Genomic DNA, 20,112 nt, shown 5'->3' on the forward strand with positions numbered 1-20,112 from the left:
ATTTAGATGAATGGCGAGATGAAGAATGGGCAAGGGGTGTGTCAGCAGCCTGTGACCATATAGATGAACGCTCTGTAAGTTGACATTTGCTACTCGATGATGGCGCTCTTGCAGTTATGTTCAGTGTTTCTTCTTGTTGCGTATTTATGCCAGCAATCATTCTTAATCTGGGACCCCGCTGATCATGGTAAAATGATACGTCCTCATGTTTTTTATCGTCTGAAAGGAGTGTATTTGCTTCTATTGTCGAAATCGCGTCAGGGGCTCCTATATCCCACAGCTTACTCAGTTCACGCTCAAATCCACTCTGCTTTCTTGCTTCATATCGCCGGCCTGCAGTTTTCTTTAGCGACAGCCAATTTTTCCACACTGTTTGAAATCTTTTAACGCCATTGATTTTTGTTATTGTCTTTATGCCTGCCTGTAACCAGAGAGCCATCACTTCATCTACTGCATTCTGTATGTGCAACTTTACGGGCACATTTCTTGCAGATGACTCCCTCAAGTGCAGCACATATTGCATAACTTGCCTCAGAGTGGGTAGCTTCGATGCCGGGATGGTTTCTTGTGATGGTCCAACTAAGAAATGCTCTGTATGTGACTGTGTTCTTCTAGTTTTACCAGGCAATGCCGCATTAGATGACAATGTTCTTTTTCGCTCAGACATTTTATGCTACCCTACAGGTAATTGTAGAAGAAGAATATTCAGCAACTCAGTGAACCAACAAGGAATATGTTATAGCATATCATTATAATGAAGTGACCAGCAGATGTCCATATTCAATACGAATTCCCATTTTAAGTCTTAGGATGCCACTGATTTCAATGTATCATTTTGTTTTTGTTCGTTCTTGCCTTTAAAAACATTCATGGAATATTTCTAATATCGCTGCAAAACAGTTTGCAATATTAAAAAGTATTGAATGAGCGCTATATTTACTGTCATGTTGATTACACTTTACAGGGATGTTTCTTGTAGATGATTCTCTCACATATCCTACAACCCTCCCAAGAGTCCGCAGCTTCGATGTGGAATCAAAGGAGCTTCAGAGTTCAGAACCGTGTTGTTGTGTATGTCCAGTTGTCAACAACCAAGTTTATATATAGCAGATTGTACTGATACTGAATTAATACTAGTTACCGTCCTGCGCCTCAGTCAGTTCTCACCAATGTTACTCGCAGATCAATGAAAACCACGATGCAAACAAAAATCTTGTGGCGATGTCTCACAACTGGGGAATTACCTAATTCCATTAGAAATATTATAGATTACTAACCTACGGTAGGTTAGTAATCTATAGAAATATAATATCAAAGTAGAGATGGATACAAGGGATCTGCGGTTCTATATTATTATTTTTTGAAAAAAAAGTACCGATGCATTTGAAGGTATAAGACATGGGGAACTGATTGAAGCCAACGAATTTTTGAAATTCGGTCAACAACACTGAACAAACCTAACCAATGATTTATGTATATCATTTTTAACTGATGGAAAAACACGGATCGTGTGTCGCATTGTGCATTGCGTGTATCTTGATTCTTCAACGGGTGAAATTATATAATCTGTCGATTATTACTAATAAACTACGGCAATGCCTGCGACAACGCTGACTCGGTGTGTTTACATTCGATAATCGATATTCGATCCAGATATTTGTAGCGCGAGTGGTAAGCAGCATTTTCTGCCAGAATCACAGTGATAGAACTTGATTTCGATATTAAAGTCTGGCGGGCGGAGTTGGTTTTGAGAATCAAATTTGGAAATTAATACAAGGGCCGCCATGGCGTCATCCGATGTACGCGATATTTTAGAGCTTGCTGGTGAGGACCGCACTGCACCAAAGACAAAAGCGAGCATCATAAAGCAGGTACTGTTCGGTACGAGTCGTCTATTCGAGATTACTACTGTACTACTGCTCCTCTCCCGCGAGAGTCCCGCCTGACCTCATTTCTCGCCAAAATGTCTGTCATTTCCCCTCAACAATTTGGCTTCCGAAACAAACACCAAACCGCTCATGCCCTCTTAACAGTGGCCGAACAGTACTATGATATCTCAGAGAAGCGAAATGTGGGATGTAGCATTTTTCTCGACCTAAAAAAAGCGTTTGACTGCGTAGATCATAAAATTCTCATCTCGAAATTGGCGCGTTACGGACTTTGGGGCCCACAACTTGAGCTCATGAAAAGTTACCTCACTGGACGCCAACAAATGGTTGCGATCTCAGACACCTTGTCCTCTCCTCACCCGGTGACCTGTGGTGTGCCCCAGGGCTCAGTACTTGGACCGGTCCTTTTCACCTTATATGTCAACGACATTTTTGAAACCTCATTGAACACCACACTGTTCGCTGATGATACTCACCTCCTCTCTTCCGCATCTTCGACGGCAGAGCTGGATGCCCTGACTGGTGACCAAATGCCCAAAGTCCATGAGTGGACGGCCCAGAACAACCTTTGCATAAACGCCTCGAAATCGCAAATGCTGACAGGTAATTCAAAAAATAACCTAACCGTTAATATCGCTGGTCAGCCCGTTTCCAACACAGATAATGCCAAATATCTCGGAGTTTTACTGGACTCGAACATGTCCTGGAAGAGTCATATTCAGTCCCTAGAAACTAAATTATCACCGAAGTGCGGCCTGTTCTACAGCCTTGGGCGCTTCATGCCAGCACGGGTTCTTCTGATACTCTTTAAATCCTTAATCCAATCGAAGTTACATTATGGCATCCTCAGTTGGGGGGCTGCCAGTAAATCTGCACTCAAGCCACTGCAGAAACTACAGCATAAAGTGCTCCGAATCATAGCTTGGGCCCCAAAGGGGCCTGGCTGCCCATCCAATAAGTCGCTGCTGAAGAGATTCGGCGTCCTAAACATAGAAGATATGCGAAAACTAGAAATCGCCAAGTTTATGTATCAGTTTCACTGCGGTCGTTGCCCCGAATATTTCAATGACTTCTTTACCTCTGAATCAAAAGCGCACAAGTACAACACACGCGCGTCCACGTCGTCCAAATATCATATGATCGACCGAAAAGATCATCGCTCCATCAAATATGCCGGACCTGATGTGTGGAACAGTATCCCGCCGGCCATCCGACAGTCGACGAGCATGTCCACATTCAAGTCGAAATACAAGCAATTACTACTAAATAAATACAGTCCATCCTCAAGATTACCGGACCACGACTGACCTATCGATCTCGCTTCCCATGACATGCCGCCCTATTTCTTGTCGCATTCTTCTTCTATACTATCTTCTTTACTTTCATTCAGTGTGCATGCCTCCTCTTTACATCGCCTAGGCCAAGGTGGGTGTCAGATTCCATAGACTACTCCTTGTCGCTTCGACATCTTCCTGTCTTTTCATTGTATCGCATTTTTGTGGTGTATTGAACTGATAAAATTGCTAATAAACCAATGATGATGTATACGACGATCTGAGATATCGACTTCGCCTGCAGACACATGCCACTTCATTTTCATTTCTCGCCTTTGTTAATTTACCTTTCATTCATTTTACATGCCTCTTATTTATATGTTCTAGGCTAAGCTGGATGTGTGTCTGATTTCGAAGACTTCTCCAAGTCATTTCGACACCTTCCTATTTTTCATTGTATTGCAGTCCTGTGGTGTATGGTGAAATTGTTGGCATTGAATGGAATTAAATACTTTGACCACCTGTGGTTGCACTATCGGCCTCTAGTATAGTTGCAAGGCCCATGATTTCGTTAAGAATGGGTAACGCTGATGGTAAGACTATAAACACAGCTGGTTTTCAATCGATTCCAATTGTATTGTACCAATGATTCCAGGCAAAAAAGAAGGCGAAGAAGAATGAAAATGCTTTCAAGCGACCCGAAGGAATGCACAGAGAACTGTATTCTCTTCTCTACTCAGATAACAGGTACCTGTTACATTGCTATGTAACAGAGATTATTCTGTTGTAATTAGAATAATCGCCGTAGCTAGACTTGTACGAACAACCTATCTAGTTCGTCATCGGTCAACTAACCACTTGTTTTGTGAATAATTCTAGTTTCAGTTATAGAAAGGGATTTATTTCTTCGTCAACCGGGTTTAAAGGTGTCTTAGTTCAATAGTTGCGTAATGCGTATTTAAAAAAATAAAGTTGTAGAACAGGCTATAGACCAGTGCTCTTCAACCGGGGTTGTCGTACACCCTAGGGCAGAGGTCTCAAACTCAAATGTGTCCGCGGGCCAATTTCCTAATTTTGATGACGGCGCGGGCCGCAGCATCAATAATATGGGTATTCAATGTATAATATCCCAGTAATCTCCGATTAACATTGGAACAGATCAATAACAACCTAAATATAATCATTATTGTGTCATAGTAACAGCATTGTTTCCTAACCTTTTAGCGATCGTACCGCTTATGCTTTCGATAAGATCTCCCGTGCCCCCTGTCCATTTTCAACACAATTTCTGATTTGTTTGTTTTTGATAATGATCGTGTTTTGACTACATAGGTCATCTTACATCAGGCCGAAAATACCGTATTTACGCACTTGTACGGCCACGGCCCACTTCGAGGCTTTTTATAGGACACCGCTGATGGTACCTATATTAAAATCGGAAAGCCTAGTCACGTAAAATCGCGCGTAGCACGACGAATATTTCCCAATTGCATATATTCGCCCCGAAAATATTTCACAGCATATCGGCCTATTTCCGCAATGCATCTCGTACCCCCTGATGTGGTGCTTCGTACCACGAATGGGCTACAACGGACCCCTGGTTAAGAACCCCTGGAGTAGAAATGACCAATCGCCGAAGAATCCATTGGTGCTACAGCTGTGGAGCGTACGCCTACTTTTCTTGCCACCGATAATAACATGGATAAAGAGAACAAACAACACCATGACGTAACCAAATACACGTCAAGGCTGCTACAGAATGCCAATGGCTTCCATGTAGACCAGATAACTATATACATTAGGCAACGCAAGCTACAGGCCTTTGATATATTGCTATTCCCCGTGACAGTTTCATAGATTGTTGCGTCCGTAGGATTTCCAAGTCACTATCCGAGGCGCAAGTCCTACTCTGATTGTAACGTTTGACCTGACTCAACTCGAGTGATTTTCAGTTTACCCAGATAATCCAAAATCGAGTAATTTGAAGAAAGGTCGCACAAAACAAAATCAAAATTGTCAATCACTAATCATCAACGGGTCATGTTTTATCATTATGAACCGGAAATGTGACATAATAAGGAATGGACATAGTTTATTTTTGTCCTTGATGTTTTTTTGCGGCATATACACCGACTCATGATACACATACACACGATCTGCGCATATGCATACCATGAGTGCATGATGTGCATATGCCGCTGGACAAGGAAGTGCAGATATAGCCTTTACGGCTTTCTCAGTCATGAACCACCCCTCCATGCTATCCCAGTAATGCATGAGCGCCAAGCAGGGAAGCCATGGATACCAGTGTTACTAATCAGGTCTTTGGTCCGACCCGGCCGGGAATCGAACCCACGACCTACCGATCAAGAAACCGGACGCTTAACCATTACGCTATCTTGTCGGCAATAATACCGATCTTCGACCGCGTGGTAGATTTTAGAGGTGATGTAATGGTGAAGTTTGTATAAATTTCAGGCCTTTGTAGTGATTTTAGAGTGAATTTCAAGTTCTTAAATCTAAAAAGATATATGACACTTGAATATATTGTTGAATACTTGAAATTCCCAAATGTCTTCGCGGGCCGCACAAAATGTTCTCGGGGGCCGCGTGTTTGAGACCTCTGCCCTAGGGTGTACCAGAATTTGCAAAGGGTGTACCACTCGGATGGGGTGTACAGGGGTGTACCAGATCCGAATGACAATGAGCCGATGGCTAGCTATCACAATGGCAGGTTTATGGGTCAGTACAGGTTGACGCACAGGTTAATGAGCAATATGGTACGATGTTATCTCAAGTGTAACACTGTACACCGATTGATTGTGATGTCATAAGCAAATATTTCTTCTCTTCATTTAGCCGTCGGCAATAGACCAATGGTTCCGTTTGGTGTTGGATAGTATGCAGCTAACAAACATGTGTTCAGCTAGTCATTTGTCTTTCAAGTGATTTTTGAGGAAACCGCCGCGATAGCTCAGACTTTTTGAATCTGTACTTCCTACCTGACGTTAATAAATACCGCAATGCACATAAATGAAGTGACGTAGCCAGCCAGGGTCGAAACAGCTTCCATGTTGAAATCGAAACCCTTTTGTTTTAAAATGCCGATTGTATGTCCAATATTTCGCCATACATTTGCAATTTAGTATTTTGTTATTAGTGATGTAAATTAGCGACAATAGACTGTGTATAGCGGCATACGATCTGAGGTTACTGACATCTCTTGCAGCCCATGTGCTACTATCGACTGTGTGAGGTATGGGACAAAAATGTCCTTCTATATTCTTTGGTATGGGACAGGCCTGATACGCAGTAGGCTGGTGCGCCTGCTATCATCGCTGATCTGAATTACCGCTTCTGCAGCAGTAGCTTTACCTACTCTCTCCCCAATACTATTACATTTAGGTTGATTATCGTTCGTAATGTCATGCTGTTTTTGCTCTGACACGAAGTAAATTCCAATTTGCTTGGCGGGGGTTCCTAACTGGCTGCGAATAGACTCTTTAACCAATTACTATTTTATTCAAATCCAAATTTTTTGACGGCAATAACTCCGCTTCTACTGGTCGGAATTGAACCAAATTTAAAGAACATCGTTTTTATATACAACTACAACCTAATACTTTCACGGGGGGAACAGAAAAATTTCAAATTTTTCGGTATTTATTTTTATATAATAAATAGAAACTTTCTTCTCCCGTAGCAAAGGCGGCTACTGGTTGGAATTGAACCAAATTTGGTGTGCAGGCTTAAGTTAGGTAACCTAACAATTTTATCAAGTAGCCAGTACGATTTGAGAAAAAAGTCATTTTTGAAGACCCCTAATGAACAGGGGTGTACGAGTTTTGAGCAAACGTTAAAAGGGTGTACCACGTCGAAAAAGGTTGAAGAGCACTGCTATAGACAACACTTGTTGTCGTCATTTGTCATGAATTTTGATACCCGTGCTCTGTTGAGTGATGTTTTTCCAGCCATTCTTAGCTCAAGAGTAATCACTACTATAACGGTGGCGTAGCCAGGGGTGGGTTTTGGGGTTCGAAACCCCTTCCGTTTCAAACTCAAAACCACGTCCCTTTGAAATGCTGATTCTATTCCGAATGTTTCTTCTAAAGCTCATTTGCAAGTCAGTAATTTGTGTTGTCCATGAGTTGGTTAGTTTCGCTAGTTGATTGCGGATTTTTAAGGGTTCTAGTTCTAGCCGCGAGTTTTGAAAAGCTAGCAGTACTTCTTTTAGTTGCGCATTTTGAAAATCCAGTGGTTCGCTCAAGTCTGTTGTTGTAACTATTATTGTAGTGTCCAGTTGAAGAATGAGTCTTTTATTCAATCCATGCAACTTCTGTAGCATCCATGACCTACCCGAAACATGGCAGATCAGAATTTTTTCTGTGTCTTGAAGAATTTTGAACGTTGATTATAAATATATTACTAGATGTGTATAATGATACAGTTATTTACATTTTGCAGAGATCAACCTCCGCTGATACCCACCGACACACTTCAAGAGTATCAAACTGCAAAAGCCAAGTTTGGTGGCTGCAAGGTAGTGAGACCCTGGAAGTGGATGCCTTTTACCAACCCAGGTCGTAAAGATAGCGCAGTCTTCCATCATTGGCGTCGAGCTGAAGATGAAGGAAAGGACTATCAATTTGCCAAATACAACAAGGTACTAATTTTATACAATCCCAAGTGTTGTAAGGCTTGGAAGATTGATTATAAGGCATGGTGGTGAGAGGTAGCTAAACACAGGATAGTATTTTTTTGTGGTTTAATTCTGCATGTATCATGTTGGGAAGGTCAGTTGTCCACATGGTTCTTTGACTGTGTGCATTGAAAAATTGAAAACAATTGGTTTTCCAGGGACTCTATAGAGGTAGGCCTACATAATTTCAATAGGCAAACTGCTTCTTGGAGGTACAGAACTTCAATATACAATTGAGTAGTGTATTCATCTTGAAATGAACCCGAATATTTTTGGCTGACACTCGTCAGCAACTTGTAGAGAATTCGGAAGAACATCGTATATCAACAATAGTCTTACAAAATATGACTTCGACAACATGAAATTTCGAATACTTTTCGTCGATTTTTATCAAAATACACCAGCCAAGGCTGTGTCAACAAAAGGAGTTCGTGTACCATCTATAAATAGTACATTGAAGGCTCTTCGTATTTTCATGCTGGTGATGTCATATTTTGTGATAATATTATTGATACACGATGTTCTTTTGAATTCTCTACTAGTTGCTGACGAGTGTCAGCCAAAAATATTCGGGTTCCTTTCAATATGAATATACCATTCAATTGCACATTCATATTTGAAAGCGGATTTATCTCAAATATAAGTGTATTGCTCAATTGCAAATCACGTTTCGTCGCTGTGGAATCGGGGCCTATCTTATGCCCATTTTTTATTCTTTTGAGAAAATCAAATTTTTGCTAAGTTTTTATTTTCTTTCTGCCATATCTCGGCCATGGTAATGTTGAAAATAATGTGATAAACATAACTATGGTCAAGATATAACCGAAAAGAATATAAAAATTACACGAAAACTTGCTTTTGGCAAAACTTGAAAAAGGGACATAAGCTACTCTGATTCCACAGCAACGGTTTTTTATCAATTAGCGTCGTTTCGCGAGCACTTTTGTCAAGTAAAACTGATAAACCTTCTTTCATTCTCTAATTTAATCTTGAAATCCGCGGTTCCAGTAGCCCTATTACACGTTTCTATCAATATGCCATAAGCAGAGGTGAAATGAGTACATTTTGAAGAAGAAAAAATGGATAAATCTTTTTCTACGTGAAATATTTACGCAGTTACTCGCTTGCATGAACTGAAGGTGATATATAAATACTTTAATAGTGCCTCTTGTACTTGACTCTCTACTGTATTGTAATTTTACCAGGCCGTGCAAATCCCTGTGTATTCCGATCAAGAATATCAGCTTCACCTTGCTAGAGATGATTGGACTCGGGAAGAAACTGACCAGCTATTCGATCTGTGCAGACGTTTCGATATGAGATGGTGAGTTTCCTTTGATGATCTGATGACCACAGCGATAATGAGTTGTATACTAAACTGGGTATTTGAACTTATATATTTTTGTCTCCCAGGTTTGTAATCCAGGACCGTTACGATCACAAAAGATTTTCGTCTACCCAAAAGAGGTCTATCGAAGATATGAAGGAACGGTACTACGGCATATGTAATTCTTTGGAAAAGGTGGGTGACACAGGGAATTTTGGCACTACTACACTGCAAGTAGAAGTAGTGATTTACATGAATTGTCAAAACTATTTCAATTGTAAGTAGAAAAGCACTTGATGAAGTAGTTACAAACTCATGAAAATTATTACTGACGACACTACAAAAAGGTAATATCTACTGAAAAGATATTCAATTCAGAATGTATAGACTTTTCAGGACACTCGAGTGTGTTCTATCTACTCGTATTACTTACTCTAGCAGTTTTTTATACTACTTCTACTTCAACAGTCTCGATGACGAAGCACTATTTCGTGTGCGCTTAATTTTGTTAAGCAAAAAGCGAAGCATACTTGAAATCAGGTCTTATGGCTGACCCGGCCGGGGATTGAACCCACCAATACGCTATCTTGTCGGTGGAATACAGAAATACCTTGTTTCTGACTTCATCTTTGGTTTTCAGCTCCGCGTCGCGCCGGGCCAGGCCGATTCTATTACCGAGCAGTACGTTTACGACGCGGAACACGAGAGGCGGAGGAAGGAGCAGCTGGAAAAACTGTTTGAGCGCACCCGGGAGCAGGTGGACGAGGAGGAGAGATTGCTGCAGGAATTGAAGAAGATCGAGACGAGAAAGAGAGAGCGGGAGAGAAAGGCACAGGTATGCAAGCATACAATTGAACGAGATATTCGTATCGAGATAAACCCAAATATTTTCGCTTGGCACTCGTCAGGGGTAATCCTCAGCAAGAGAATTCAAAAGATATTATCTTTCTCAATAAGAATACTATATTAGCCTACTGAATTTCTGTACCTACAAGAGTCTCAAATACTTGGCAATAAAAGCTTTCCGTATTTTCCGATTTCACATTCAAAAGTGGTCAAAGTAATCGGCGATGGTGATCGAGTAGAAGTGAAGGTAACGCCCCAAATTTCCGTTCGATTACGAATGGAGCCGTCTAGACTACTTTGAGTCGAAACTAAAATATGAAGGGTCTGAGATGCACTCGCGTGAGAAGCTTTGAAAATTAAGTTTGGTCGAGGGCTGAGGGCTCGCATACTTTCAGCTGTTGATCGGAGGCAGCTGCTTCGTAAATTCTGCTGTTCTCTCATTGTCAAAGTGATGCGAGCATGCCACAAAATTACTTTGTTCTTTTTAAAACCAGAATTGTATAAAGTCAAGAAAAACCCTCATGATTACTCTAAACGTAATTTGCTGCTGACAATAACGAAATCTGACAGTTTAACATGGACTTGATATTACGCTTTGATAAAAATATTGGTATCGGCCATTTGAGGTGGAACAATTTCGGCAATTTCCTTGAAGTCGGAACATGGTGAGAGAGGGTCATAGCTATGAACTCCGGCTGCTAGACTGTGACTGTCGACATACTTCATATAGCTTACAGGCGACCAGATGCGGCTTTCTAGTTTATTTCAAGTCCATGCATGTCGATGGCGGTGAAGCTGTGCTGGACTTTATGCCGTGTCCTTTGAATGTAGGGTAGGGCTTTCAAAAATCACTTTTTTTCTCAAATCGTACTGGCTACTTGATAAAATTGTTAGGTTACTTAATTTAAGCCTACACACAAAATTTGGTTCAATTCCAGCCAGTAACCGCTTTGCTACAGGAGAAGAAAGTTTCTATTTATTATATAAAAATAAATAATAAAAAATTTGAAAATTTTCTGTTCACCCCATGAAAGTGTTAGGCTGTCTATAGAAACGATGCTCACCAAATTTGGTTCAATTCCAACCAGTAGAAGCGGAATTATTGCCGTCGAAAAATTTGGATTTTAATAAATTAGTATTTACGGTTAATTATTATAGTTGTGCTCACCGTAAATACTATTTTATTCAAATCCACATTTTTCGACGGCAATAACTCCGCTTCTACTGGTTGGAATTGAACCAAATTTGGTGAGCATCGTTTCTATAGACAGCCTAACACTTTCATGGGGTGAACAGAAAATTTTCAAATTTTTTATTATTTATTTTTATATAATAAATAGAAACTTTCTTCTCCTGTAGCAAAGCGGTTACTGGCTGGAATTGAACCAAATTTTGTGTGTAGGCTTAAATTAAGTAACCTAACAATTTTATCAAGTAGCCAGTACGATTTGAGAAAAAAAGTGATTTTTGAAGAGCCCTAATGTAGGGGTTATCTTTAGGGCTCTACTCTCGATATGCTGGATAGCGTCGGACGATTTCAGCTGCCGTTAAAATACGTTCGATTTTTCGCAGGACCTGCAGAAGCTGATCGCAGCCGCGGACTCTGGAACGGAAGGCGCCAGACGGGCCGAGAGAAAATCGGTAAAGAAAAAGCTGGCAGCGTCGCAATTGAAGAAGGGAGTCGACCAGGCCCCAGACGTTAAGGTAACGATAGTTTTGACGATAAGACCTTATATTAAATGATGGTTCAGTCGGTGGTAAAAGTGATGCAAACTCTGACAAAATGCTACTTACAACTTCACAATGCCTATTTAGCAGGGCTGTGAACAAGTCTCGAGGCTCCGAGTCACAAGTCAATTTAACTTTCATAGTTTTGACTCGAGTCAAGTCGAGTCATTCTCAATTAACCACCGAGTCAAGTCCAGTCCAGTCAGTCTAGCCCAGTCAGTGAGCAGACGGTCGAGTCCGAATCTTAGTGTTCACTGCTCAGTTTTCAGTTCAATCCACTATTTTCAATTCTGCTCGAGTGATATGGTATGGCTCGCAAGGCGCATTCATAGTATCGTAATTTTCCTCAGTCCTAACAGAGTCTGGACCTATTTTTGAAGTATCAGGACTGGTAGATAAATACCAATGATATGGTAACTGTGATATTCTTCGAAGTTGCCCTGAAATGTCTGTCTTGGCCGTCCTAGTCTCGAGTCATATAACTTGGTTTGAGTCATGCACAATGACTCCAGTACAAGTACAGTACAAGCTAACTTACTAACTATATCCGAAATTCGAAGAATTTGATGACGGCATTTATGACGACTGAAGCGGAATCTGAAATCTCAGTTCTTAGTAAATGTTTCGTCGCATATTTTGCTTGTTCCTGCCTCATCTTTGGGGCACGCTATATTGTCTTCCACGGTCGACATATAGTTCTGCCAGGTTTCCGTGTCTTATTTCAAACTTTGATTTCAAAGTGATTTTATAATTCTTATCTTGAAGGTTGTGGAAGCGGCTTGCGGGATCAAATTCTCCGACTACAAAGGCGCCGGGGTCATGCTGCGCTCGCAAAGGGTAAGAAGCTGCTCTTACTTTTATAATTGAGAGAATCTGTAGGATTAATGACTAAATGTATAAACTGCAATGGCGAAACGGTGATATTTCTATAAATTGTTCACTTCCATCCTTCAATCGTACCCTGATCCTTGGTAATTGGGATACAACTCTTATTCAGTAATAGACCATTCCAAGTCGAGATCGATACGAGTGAATAATTCATTATGAATTCTGTTCTTAGACTTGTCATACTATACCGTTTTTAAGAATGAGCATAACGATTCACTAAGTTTTAGTTCAAATTTAGCTCAGTTATCGTGCAATCGTCATTTGTCTTGTGCAAATGATAACTGTAGGCTTAGTGATGAAGAGCAACGGAATGACTTTTGAAAATAAGATCATACTATTCATGTAGAAATTGGGTTGGCTTCTATTACTTAAAAGCGAATTCTGCAACTGCATTTATCGAAATACGTGGTCGTGTCTTGAAAATCCGCGCCTTCGATTTGACATGAACGAGTGCCGACAATCCATTTCTACGAATATAGGTTGTGGTGAATGTAATAATAGCATGTAACGCTTCCGACGACACATTTGGTAACGATCGCAACAAATATGGCACCAAATTTGCAGACAATTACTGAACATACAACGTCAAACATACAACGTCATTTCTATCTAGCAGCTTATCTTGAAGTTATTATGGAAAAACGGTTACGTTAGTAACTGGAGAAATGGATTTTTGTAAACATTTTGAAGTCACCGTGATTGACCTTACTCATCCAACTTTTTTTGTCCACAAACCCCTGCAAAACATCTTTAAACAGCAAAATGTTTGTGCATCAGTAGGCCAATGGCAATTCATGAATTTAGGAATTGCACAGCAGGATATTTCATCTCACGGCCATACTGTTGATGCGAGCTCTGGAGTCTTACCAGTAATGAAGCGAAACTATGCCTCGTGATTTTCCGATTTAAAAAAATACAAATTAGGTTATCAACTATTGTGAGGCTTCGCGGACTCCCTGAGAATGCTTCGCGGACCCCCAATTGAGAACCACTGGATTAGAGTATCAAAGTCGATTCAAGTATCAATTTAGTCAATCATTTTGAGTATCACAATTATGCGCAAATTTACAGTAGGAGACGAAAGTCATTGGTTCATTATTTCTTAAGTAGCACGAAGCTAGGCATGTTCATGGAAATGCCATATCTGTGAATTGGTGGTCGTGTTCGTCATGCGGTAGTGTCACAGATAGCTATATCATAGTGTTAACAAATATGAAATTGTTCTTGAGTGAGTGACACAGGCATTATTTACGGATTTTTTATCGCACAAAATGTACATCTTTTATAACGTTGCGTGATTCAGAATCGCAACAACCCTGTTACCCAGGCGCTCGTTTTTGCCCAGCTGTAATCATGACACAGAGAACATGGAAATATCGATTCAAATACAAATAGCACATCATTGATACGACCTTGTTTGAATTTCAGAGCTCTTCGTTATTTTGTAATGTTGTTCTTCCCAGATGAAGCTGCCAACCTCAGTGGGCCAGAAGAAGATGAAGGCTATCGAGCAAATGTTAACGGATTACAATATCGATCCGCACCCAATGCCCACGCCACACATATGTCAGCTTTTCAACGAATTGAGGTAACAATGGCTGTTCGGTTAACGGTATCGATGTTCGTTTTATTTGCTAGCATGCGACACTTTGGCATGTGGGTTAAATTACTGGTTGGGGTTGGATATAGATAGCATTGGATTAGGGTTATGGTCGGACAGTAAAATTTGAAATAAGTTTCAATTTTTTTAATAAATTCAAAATTTTCAAACTCCCGCGCGTTCATATCTACCAGTTGGTATCGAGCCAAATTTGGTGTGCAGCGTCTTTTTGAGCAACCAAACAATTTGGTCGGTGAATCCCCGGAATCTGGGAAAAACTGTTATTTTTGAACGACCCTACTGATAACACTCGTAATTCTACTTGAGTAAAGATTGCTTTGACCACCTATGACTAGCGATGACAATATCCTTAATTCCTATTCTTTCAATCGTGCACAATCCCAATGGGGGCTTTGTTGGATCACCGCGAGTTCCAATTGGACAAATTACAGTTTACACCACCCACCTGCAATTTTAGTATGCAAAACATGTCTGTTTCCGTTTTCAGGAGTGACTCAGTGTTGCTTTACGATCTCAAAATGGCGTATATGAATAGCGAAATGGAATTGCAGACGCTCCGATACAAATGGGACGCACTCGCGCCCGGAAAGATCCAGCCGGCCACCACAGAGACGGAGGTACTGGGACTTGGCTTGTCGCTATGATCTGTCGAATAGCATAGGAATGTAATGGCGTTGCGGCACTTGAGCAAGGATTAGCATAGTTTTGCTTATAGAAAACCAGATTTGAGGGTTTGTGGCAGATTAGGATTGGATATGGATTTGAGATTTTTAAAGTGAATTCAGAAGTCTTCATCTACCCGCGTCTGTAGTCTTGAGATCCGCTCAGTGCCCATAGGTTGTCACTGGACAGTAACGAAGCACGTAAGCACCAATTAGGTTTGGACCTACTAAATGTTTTCTAACTACCTCCACTTCTACTATATTTTCTGGACAGAACTGCTTTCTTTTTACCCATCAGATTTTGTAAAGTAGAGAGTAATTTTTGGACATGTTTCTGTCACTTTTAGGCGTGTTTGATGAGCATCTTGGAGGCACAGCTCTTCAATATGCAATTGAAGAATTCGAGAATATATTTATATTGAAATAAACCCACATATTTTCGGCTGACACTCATCATGGGTAATTGTCCGTGACTAGTGGAGAATTGGAAAGAACGGTGTACGTTAACAGCTGTGTCATCAGCATGAAATTTTGCAGGGTTGTAACCAAGTCACAAGGCTCCGAGTCATGAGTCAATCGCACTTTTATGGTTTTGACTCGAGTCAAGTCGAGTCATTTTCAATTCACCACCGAGCAGAGGGTCGAGTCCAAGTCATGGTATTATGACTCGAGTTCGAGTCCATTGTGTCGACTGCTTTAGTTTCCAGTTAAAGTGTTGTTAAACCCACTTTTTGTAACTCTGTTTTGTGATATCGAATGGTTTGCATTTATAATATACTAATTTTCCTCACTTTTAGCAGTTCCTGGTCACATTTTCAAGTACCAGTACCAATAGACAAAATGCCAATCGGGTGGTGGTTACTTTACTACTCTACGAAATTACAATGAAATGTCGGTCGTGGCCGTCTGAGTCTCGAGTCGCATGACTTGGTTCGCGTCCAATTCGAGTCAATACACAGATTGACTCGAGTCGAGCCATTTCCGCATTTTGTGAAAATGACTCGAGTCATCAACCTGGACAATTCTGAAATTTTGAATAATCGAGGCGAGAACGCTTTATCTCAATGTACTCTTTTTAGATGATACGTGAACTCCTTCTGTTGGCGCGAACTAGGTTGGCATATTTTGATAAATCTACGATATCACCAATGCTGACTACTAGGCCTGATCTGCATCATATTAAAATATAATAATTATCAATTCATTTTCCAGTCACTTCTATCAAATTCGGACTCAATTCAAAAATCCATTTCAGGTCAAAGCAGAATTCAAATCTGACGGCAGCAGAAAGCCGTCCAGTTCCAAGTCGGTCTTGAAGTCTGAGGTAACTCGACCTGCGAGAGATTACCGTTGAACTCGATATAACCGAATGCTCGGCTCATTTACAGATCGACTCCGGCGTTCCGGGTTCCGATGATAGCGTGATCGATGTTGGCAGTCCGGCCTCAAACTTGGTGAGCATTCGTATATGTTACATTTCAACATGCAACCCTTTACTACTAGAAATAATTCTGTTTGAAATTTGTGACTGTACCAGAGTTACATGTCTAGAATATTTTCGGCTTCTCAAAATTAGATTAGAATTATTGGATTAGCAAAAACTTAGAATTGAATTGAATTCCTCTGAAGTAGATACAACAAGAATTAAGCTCAGTTCATATTAAATTAGAGGTAATTCTAACTATCATGAAAATGGCAAATCTATGTACACCAAGCTTGGCTCCTTTTTCATTATACTGTTCTTCTGTGGCCTTTTTAGGGAGACCATAAATTAGATTGGAATAAAATTAGGACATAGCATAGCAACATTACACAAGTTAGATTAGAATTAGATTACCCGTAATTCGTTCGATTTGGTCCAATCAGACAAGTAGAATTATCTAGTGTTCCAAGCAGGGTTTTAATGACTCGAGTCACGTTTTTCAGATGACTCGACTTGACTCGAGTCATTTTCTCAAAATACCGAAATGACTCGACTCGAGTCAATTTGTGTATTGACTCGACTCGGACTCGAGTAATTGCGCATGACTCGAGCCAAGTCATATGACTCGAGACTAACACGGCCAAGATCGACGTTTCATTGTAGTTTCGAGGAATTGTAAAGTAATCACACTATTGGGATTTCGTCTATTGGTACTGGTACTTGAAAACGCGTCCAGAAACTGCTAAAAATGACGAAAATTAGTATATTATAAATGCGAACCATCCGACATCACCAAACAGAGTTATAAAAAGTGGATTCAACAAGCCTTTAACTGGAAACTGGGCAGTCAACACAATGACTTGGACTCGTCTCGAGTCATATACCATGACTCGGACTCGACCCTCTGCTTGGTGACTTGGACTCGGACTTGACTCGGTGGTGAATTGAAAATGACTCGACTTGGCTCGAGTCAAAACTATAAAACTGAGATTGACTTGAGACTCGGAGCCTTGTGACTTGGTTACAACCCTTGTTCCAAGTCTGTACTGTACTGTATTTGCTGATAAAATGGGAAAGTACTCGTGCTTAATCAAGCTTGCAAACCCATTTTAGAAGCGGCCGAGTCTCAGCCAGCCCGCACTCTTGAATAAAAAGATGAAGACTTTATGATCGTTTCATAACGAAGTTGTCTACTGATTCTCTATGCTCCGACTTCAAGTTTGGAGGGAAGTCGAACTGAACGCTTGTCAAGTTGGCCTCCAAGTGAACAGTGCCATGGTGGCAAATGAGGGAGACGTTCTATTGCTCATGTTTGGATGTAATTTGTTGCTGGGTTACTACATGGAAGCATTGGATTGTGTGTACCATTGTGGCTTGAAACATTTGACTATTGTATTCAATGATTTCGGATTGCTGATATGATGTCTGATGGTTACAGAACGAGTGTCAATTTGGTGGAGTCACCGTACTGGTGCTTGAATTTCTCTAGGAACACTAATCAACATAATTCACATGTTGAGAAAAACTGGTTTGAATCGATGATAAAGATCATGAAGAAATGCTATGTCCGCGAGAAACTTGTGGGGCATTACGAAAACATTCGAAAAATTGGTTTGACATCCAATCATTGCATTGTACATTGTGTGTCTTGAGCGAATGAAAACAATACAACCGTTGCTTGTGCTGTTCTCCATATTCTGGTTAATGGGTGTATTATCGTCTGTAGCGCAACCAGGCATCGTATGTGTTCGGGGTTATGAAATGCGGTCATGAACCATAACGCGTGCGATTACGGTTACACAGAAGAGTGAGATGAAATCCGACAAGATAGGAGTATCAGTTTATTAATATTTTCATCATTTCAAAACTGCGATGCTATGAAGAGATTGGAAGGTGTCGAAACGACTTGGAGTAGTCTGTGAAATCAGACACCCTAGGCTAGTCAGAGATTAGTAGCTAGGCCCTAGGCGAAGGTAGGAGAGAAAAGGCATGCTTACTGGATGAAAAGTAAAGCTCCCTGAATGAGAAATAAAGGTTGTGATCCTGTAATCTCGTGGGCTGACTAGTATTCATTTAGAAGAAATTGCTTGTATTTAGACTTCAATGCGGACATGCTAGACGACCAGTCAGGTAGCTTTTCATGAGCTCTAGATGTGTACCCCTGTACCCGTAGCGCGCCAATTTCGAGAGAAGAATATCGAACGCTTCTTTTAGATCAAGAAAAATGCTACGCCCCACACTTCATTTCTCCAAGATGTCATAGTACTGTTCAGCCGCTGTTAGCAGGGCATGCGAGGTTTGATGGTGGGTAGGTGACCCCACTACAAGTTGTTTCGACACCTTCCTGTCTTTTCATTGTATAGCAGTTTTGTGGTGTTTTGAAACGATGATAATATTAATAAAACTGATTGATTGCGGAAGCCGAATTGTGGAGAAGTGAGATGTTCAGTAACGACGTATTTCTGCCGTTTCGTAGTATACTCAAGCTGGTTTTGACTACTTTCACTACGTACTCAAGTGGTCATGATTCTAGACTGCCATTCTTCGACAATGGTGTTTTGAAATGATGGAAATTCCTAATAAACTGAACTTAACTGAAATAATCCACATTTCTGGTCAACAACTATGTTCCATAGATTGTAATGATTCCCAAATATAATTTCATGGTTCACCCGGTCACCTATTCTCTGAATGTAATCAATCAATGATATCATAGTTAGGGTTGGATTATCCGGATAACGGTTAACCGGTTAACCGCAGGTATTTTCACTATCTGATATCCGGATATTTTTCTGCCGGTTAACCGGATAAAAATGAATCGTTGCTAATGCATTTTACACGTTTTAGTAAGCTTCAATAATTCGTATTCAGTGTTGGCACGGCCGATTAACGATAAGCGTGTTGCCAATTAGCGAGATGCGTCTGTACACATTGCACAATCTAATGTGACGCGATCTCCTGCTAAGAAGATCGTTAAATTAGGTCATTGATTGCCGCGCGCTCGGCTATCGTCTCTGACCTGATTTATCGCGTCTTCAACAAGCCGATAGTTCCACTGGATTGACGAATCGCATCTGCAATAGGTCACGTGCAGTGTACACACTATTCCATCGCTGGCCTGCACAATCGCATCTTCATTGGCTTGGTGCACACGATGTTATCGTTGACCTACACAATCGCATCTGCAATAGGCCTACGAACTATATAATCGCTGGCCTAACCATCTCGGACCCAGCATGCATTGGCTCCTATCTCTCGACGGCTTGTTGACGATATGCCGTTAAGTGTATTCTAATAAGTGATTCTGAGAGTGACACCGCGAAACTGAATGACATCTAATGTTCGCAAAAATGTGCGTGCGTGCAAGCGTAATTGATTTCCGCTGATGATTAATTCGAAGAAAAATCGAAACCCCCTGATTTTATTTCAATCCCCCTACATTTTCGGCTGGCTGCGTGCCTGATCACGTGAATTAGAGCGAGGTATCATGTCGGCATCAATTCCAGTATCAGCTAGTCGTCCTTCCAGTACTTCAAACCTAAACATAAGGATGGTCAAAAGGATGTAAAGCCGTTTAAGTTTCCGGCGTACGACCTACCAACCTTTTGACTCTCTACGAAGCGCTGCTTTCTATTCAGCCCACTTTTGTGGAAGCTGAAAAAGCATTCAATGAACGTGGACTCTTTGTTACAAAATTCCGGTCCCGGCTACAGGATCCCACAATTGATGCATCTGTGCTTTATAAAGAGGGCATT

The 20,112-nt window shown here is 40.8% G+C and overlaps 1 protein-coding gene across 1 annotated transcript; it reads left to right on the forward strand.

Moving 5' to 3' along the window:
• Window positions 1-1,631: 1,631 nt before the first annotated feature.
• Window positions 1,632-18,048, forward strand: LOC145438683 (DNA methyltransferase 1-associated protein 1-like). The gene is made up of 13 exons (XM_080316033.1): window positions 1,632-1,871; window positions 3,819-3,910; window positions 7,628-7,826; window positions 9,068-9,186; window positions 9,276-9,384; window positions 9,830-10,024; window positions 11,608-11,739; window positions 12,529-12,600; window positions 14,115-14,239; window positions 14,760-14,889; window positions 16,190-16,258; window positions 16,323-16,388; window positions 17,471-18,048. The coding sequence occupies exons 1-13, from the start codon at window positions 1,785-1,787 to the stop codon at window positions 17,525-17,527; spliced, it is 1,452 nt and encodes a 483-aa protein (XP_080172159.1). The 5' UTR covers window positions 1,632-1,784; the 3' UTR covers window positions 17,528-18,048.
• Window positions 18,049-20,112: the final 2,064 nt, after the last annotated feature.

Source organism: Botryllus schlosseri, chromosome 5, assembly GCF_051294905.1.
Source record: "Botryllus schlosseri isolate E-star chromosome 5, Bs_hap1, whole genome shotgun sequence".
NCBI lineage: Eukaryota > Metazoa > Chordata > Ascidiacea > Stolidobranchia > Styelidae > Botryllus > Botryllus schlosseri.

Coding starts and splice junctions, on each gene's coding strand:
- LOC145438683 (XM_080316033.1), top strand. CDS start 1,785: ATGGCGTCATCCGATGTACGCGATATTTTAGAGCTTGCTGGTGAGGAC. Junction 9,385..9,829: donor TATGTAATTCTTTGGAAAAG/GTGGGTGACACA, acceptor TTTGGTTTTCAG/CTCCGCGTCGCGCCGGGCCA. Junction 12,601..14,114: donor TCATGCTGCGCTCGCAAAGG/GTAAGAAGCTGC, acceptor TGTTCTTCCCAG/ATGAAGCTGCCAACCTCAGT.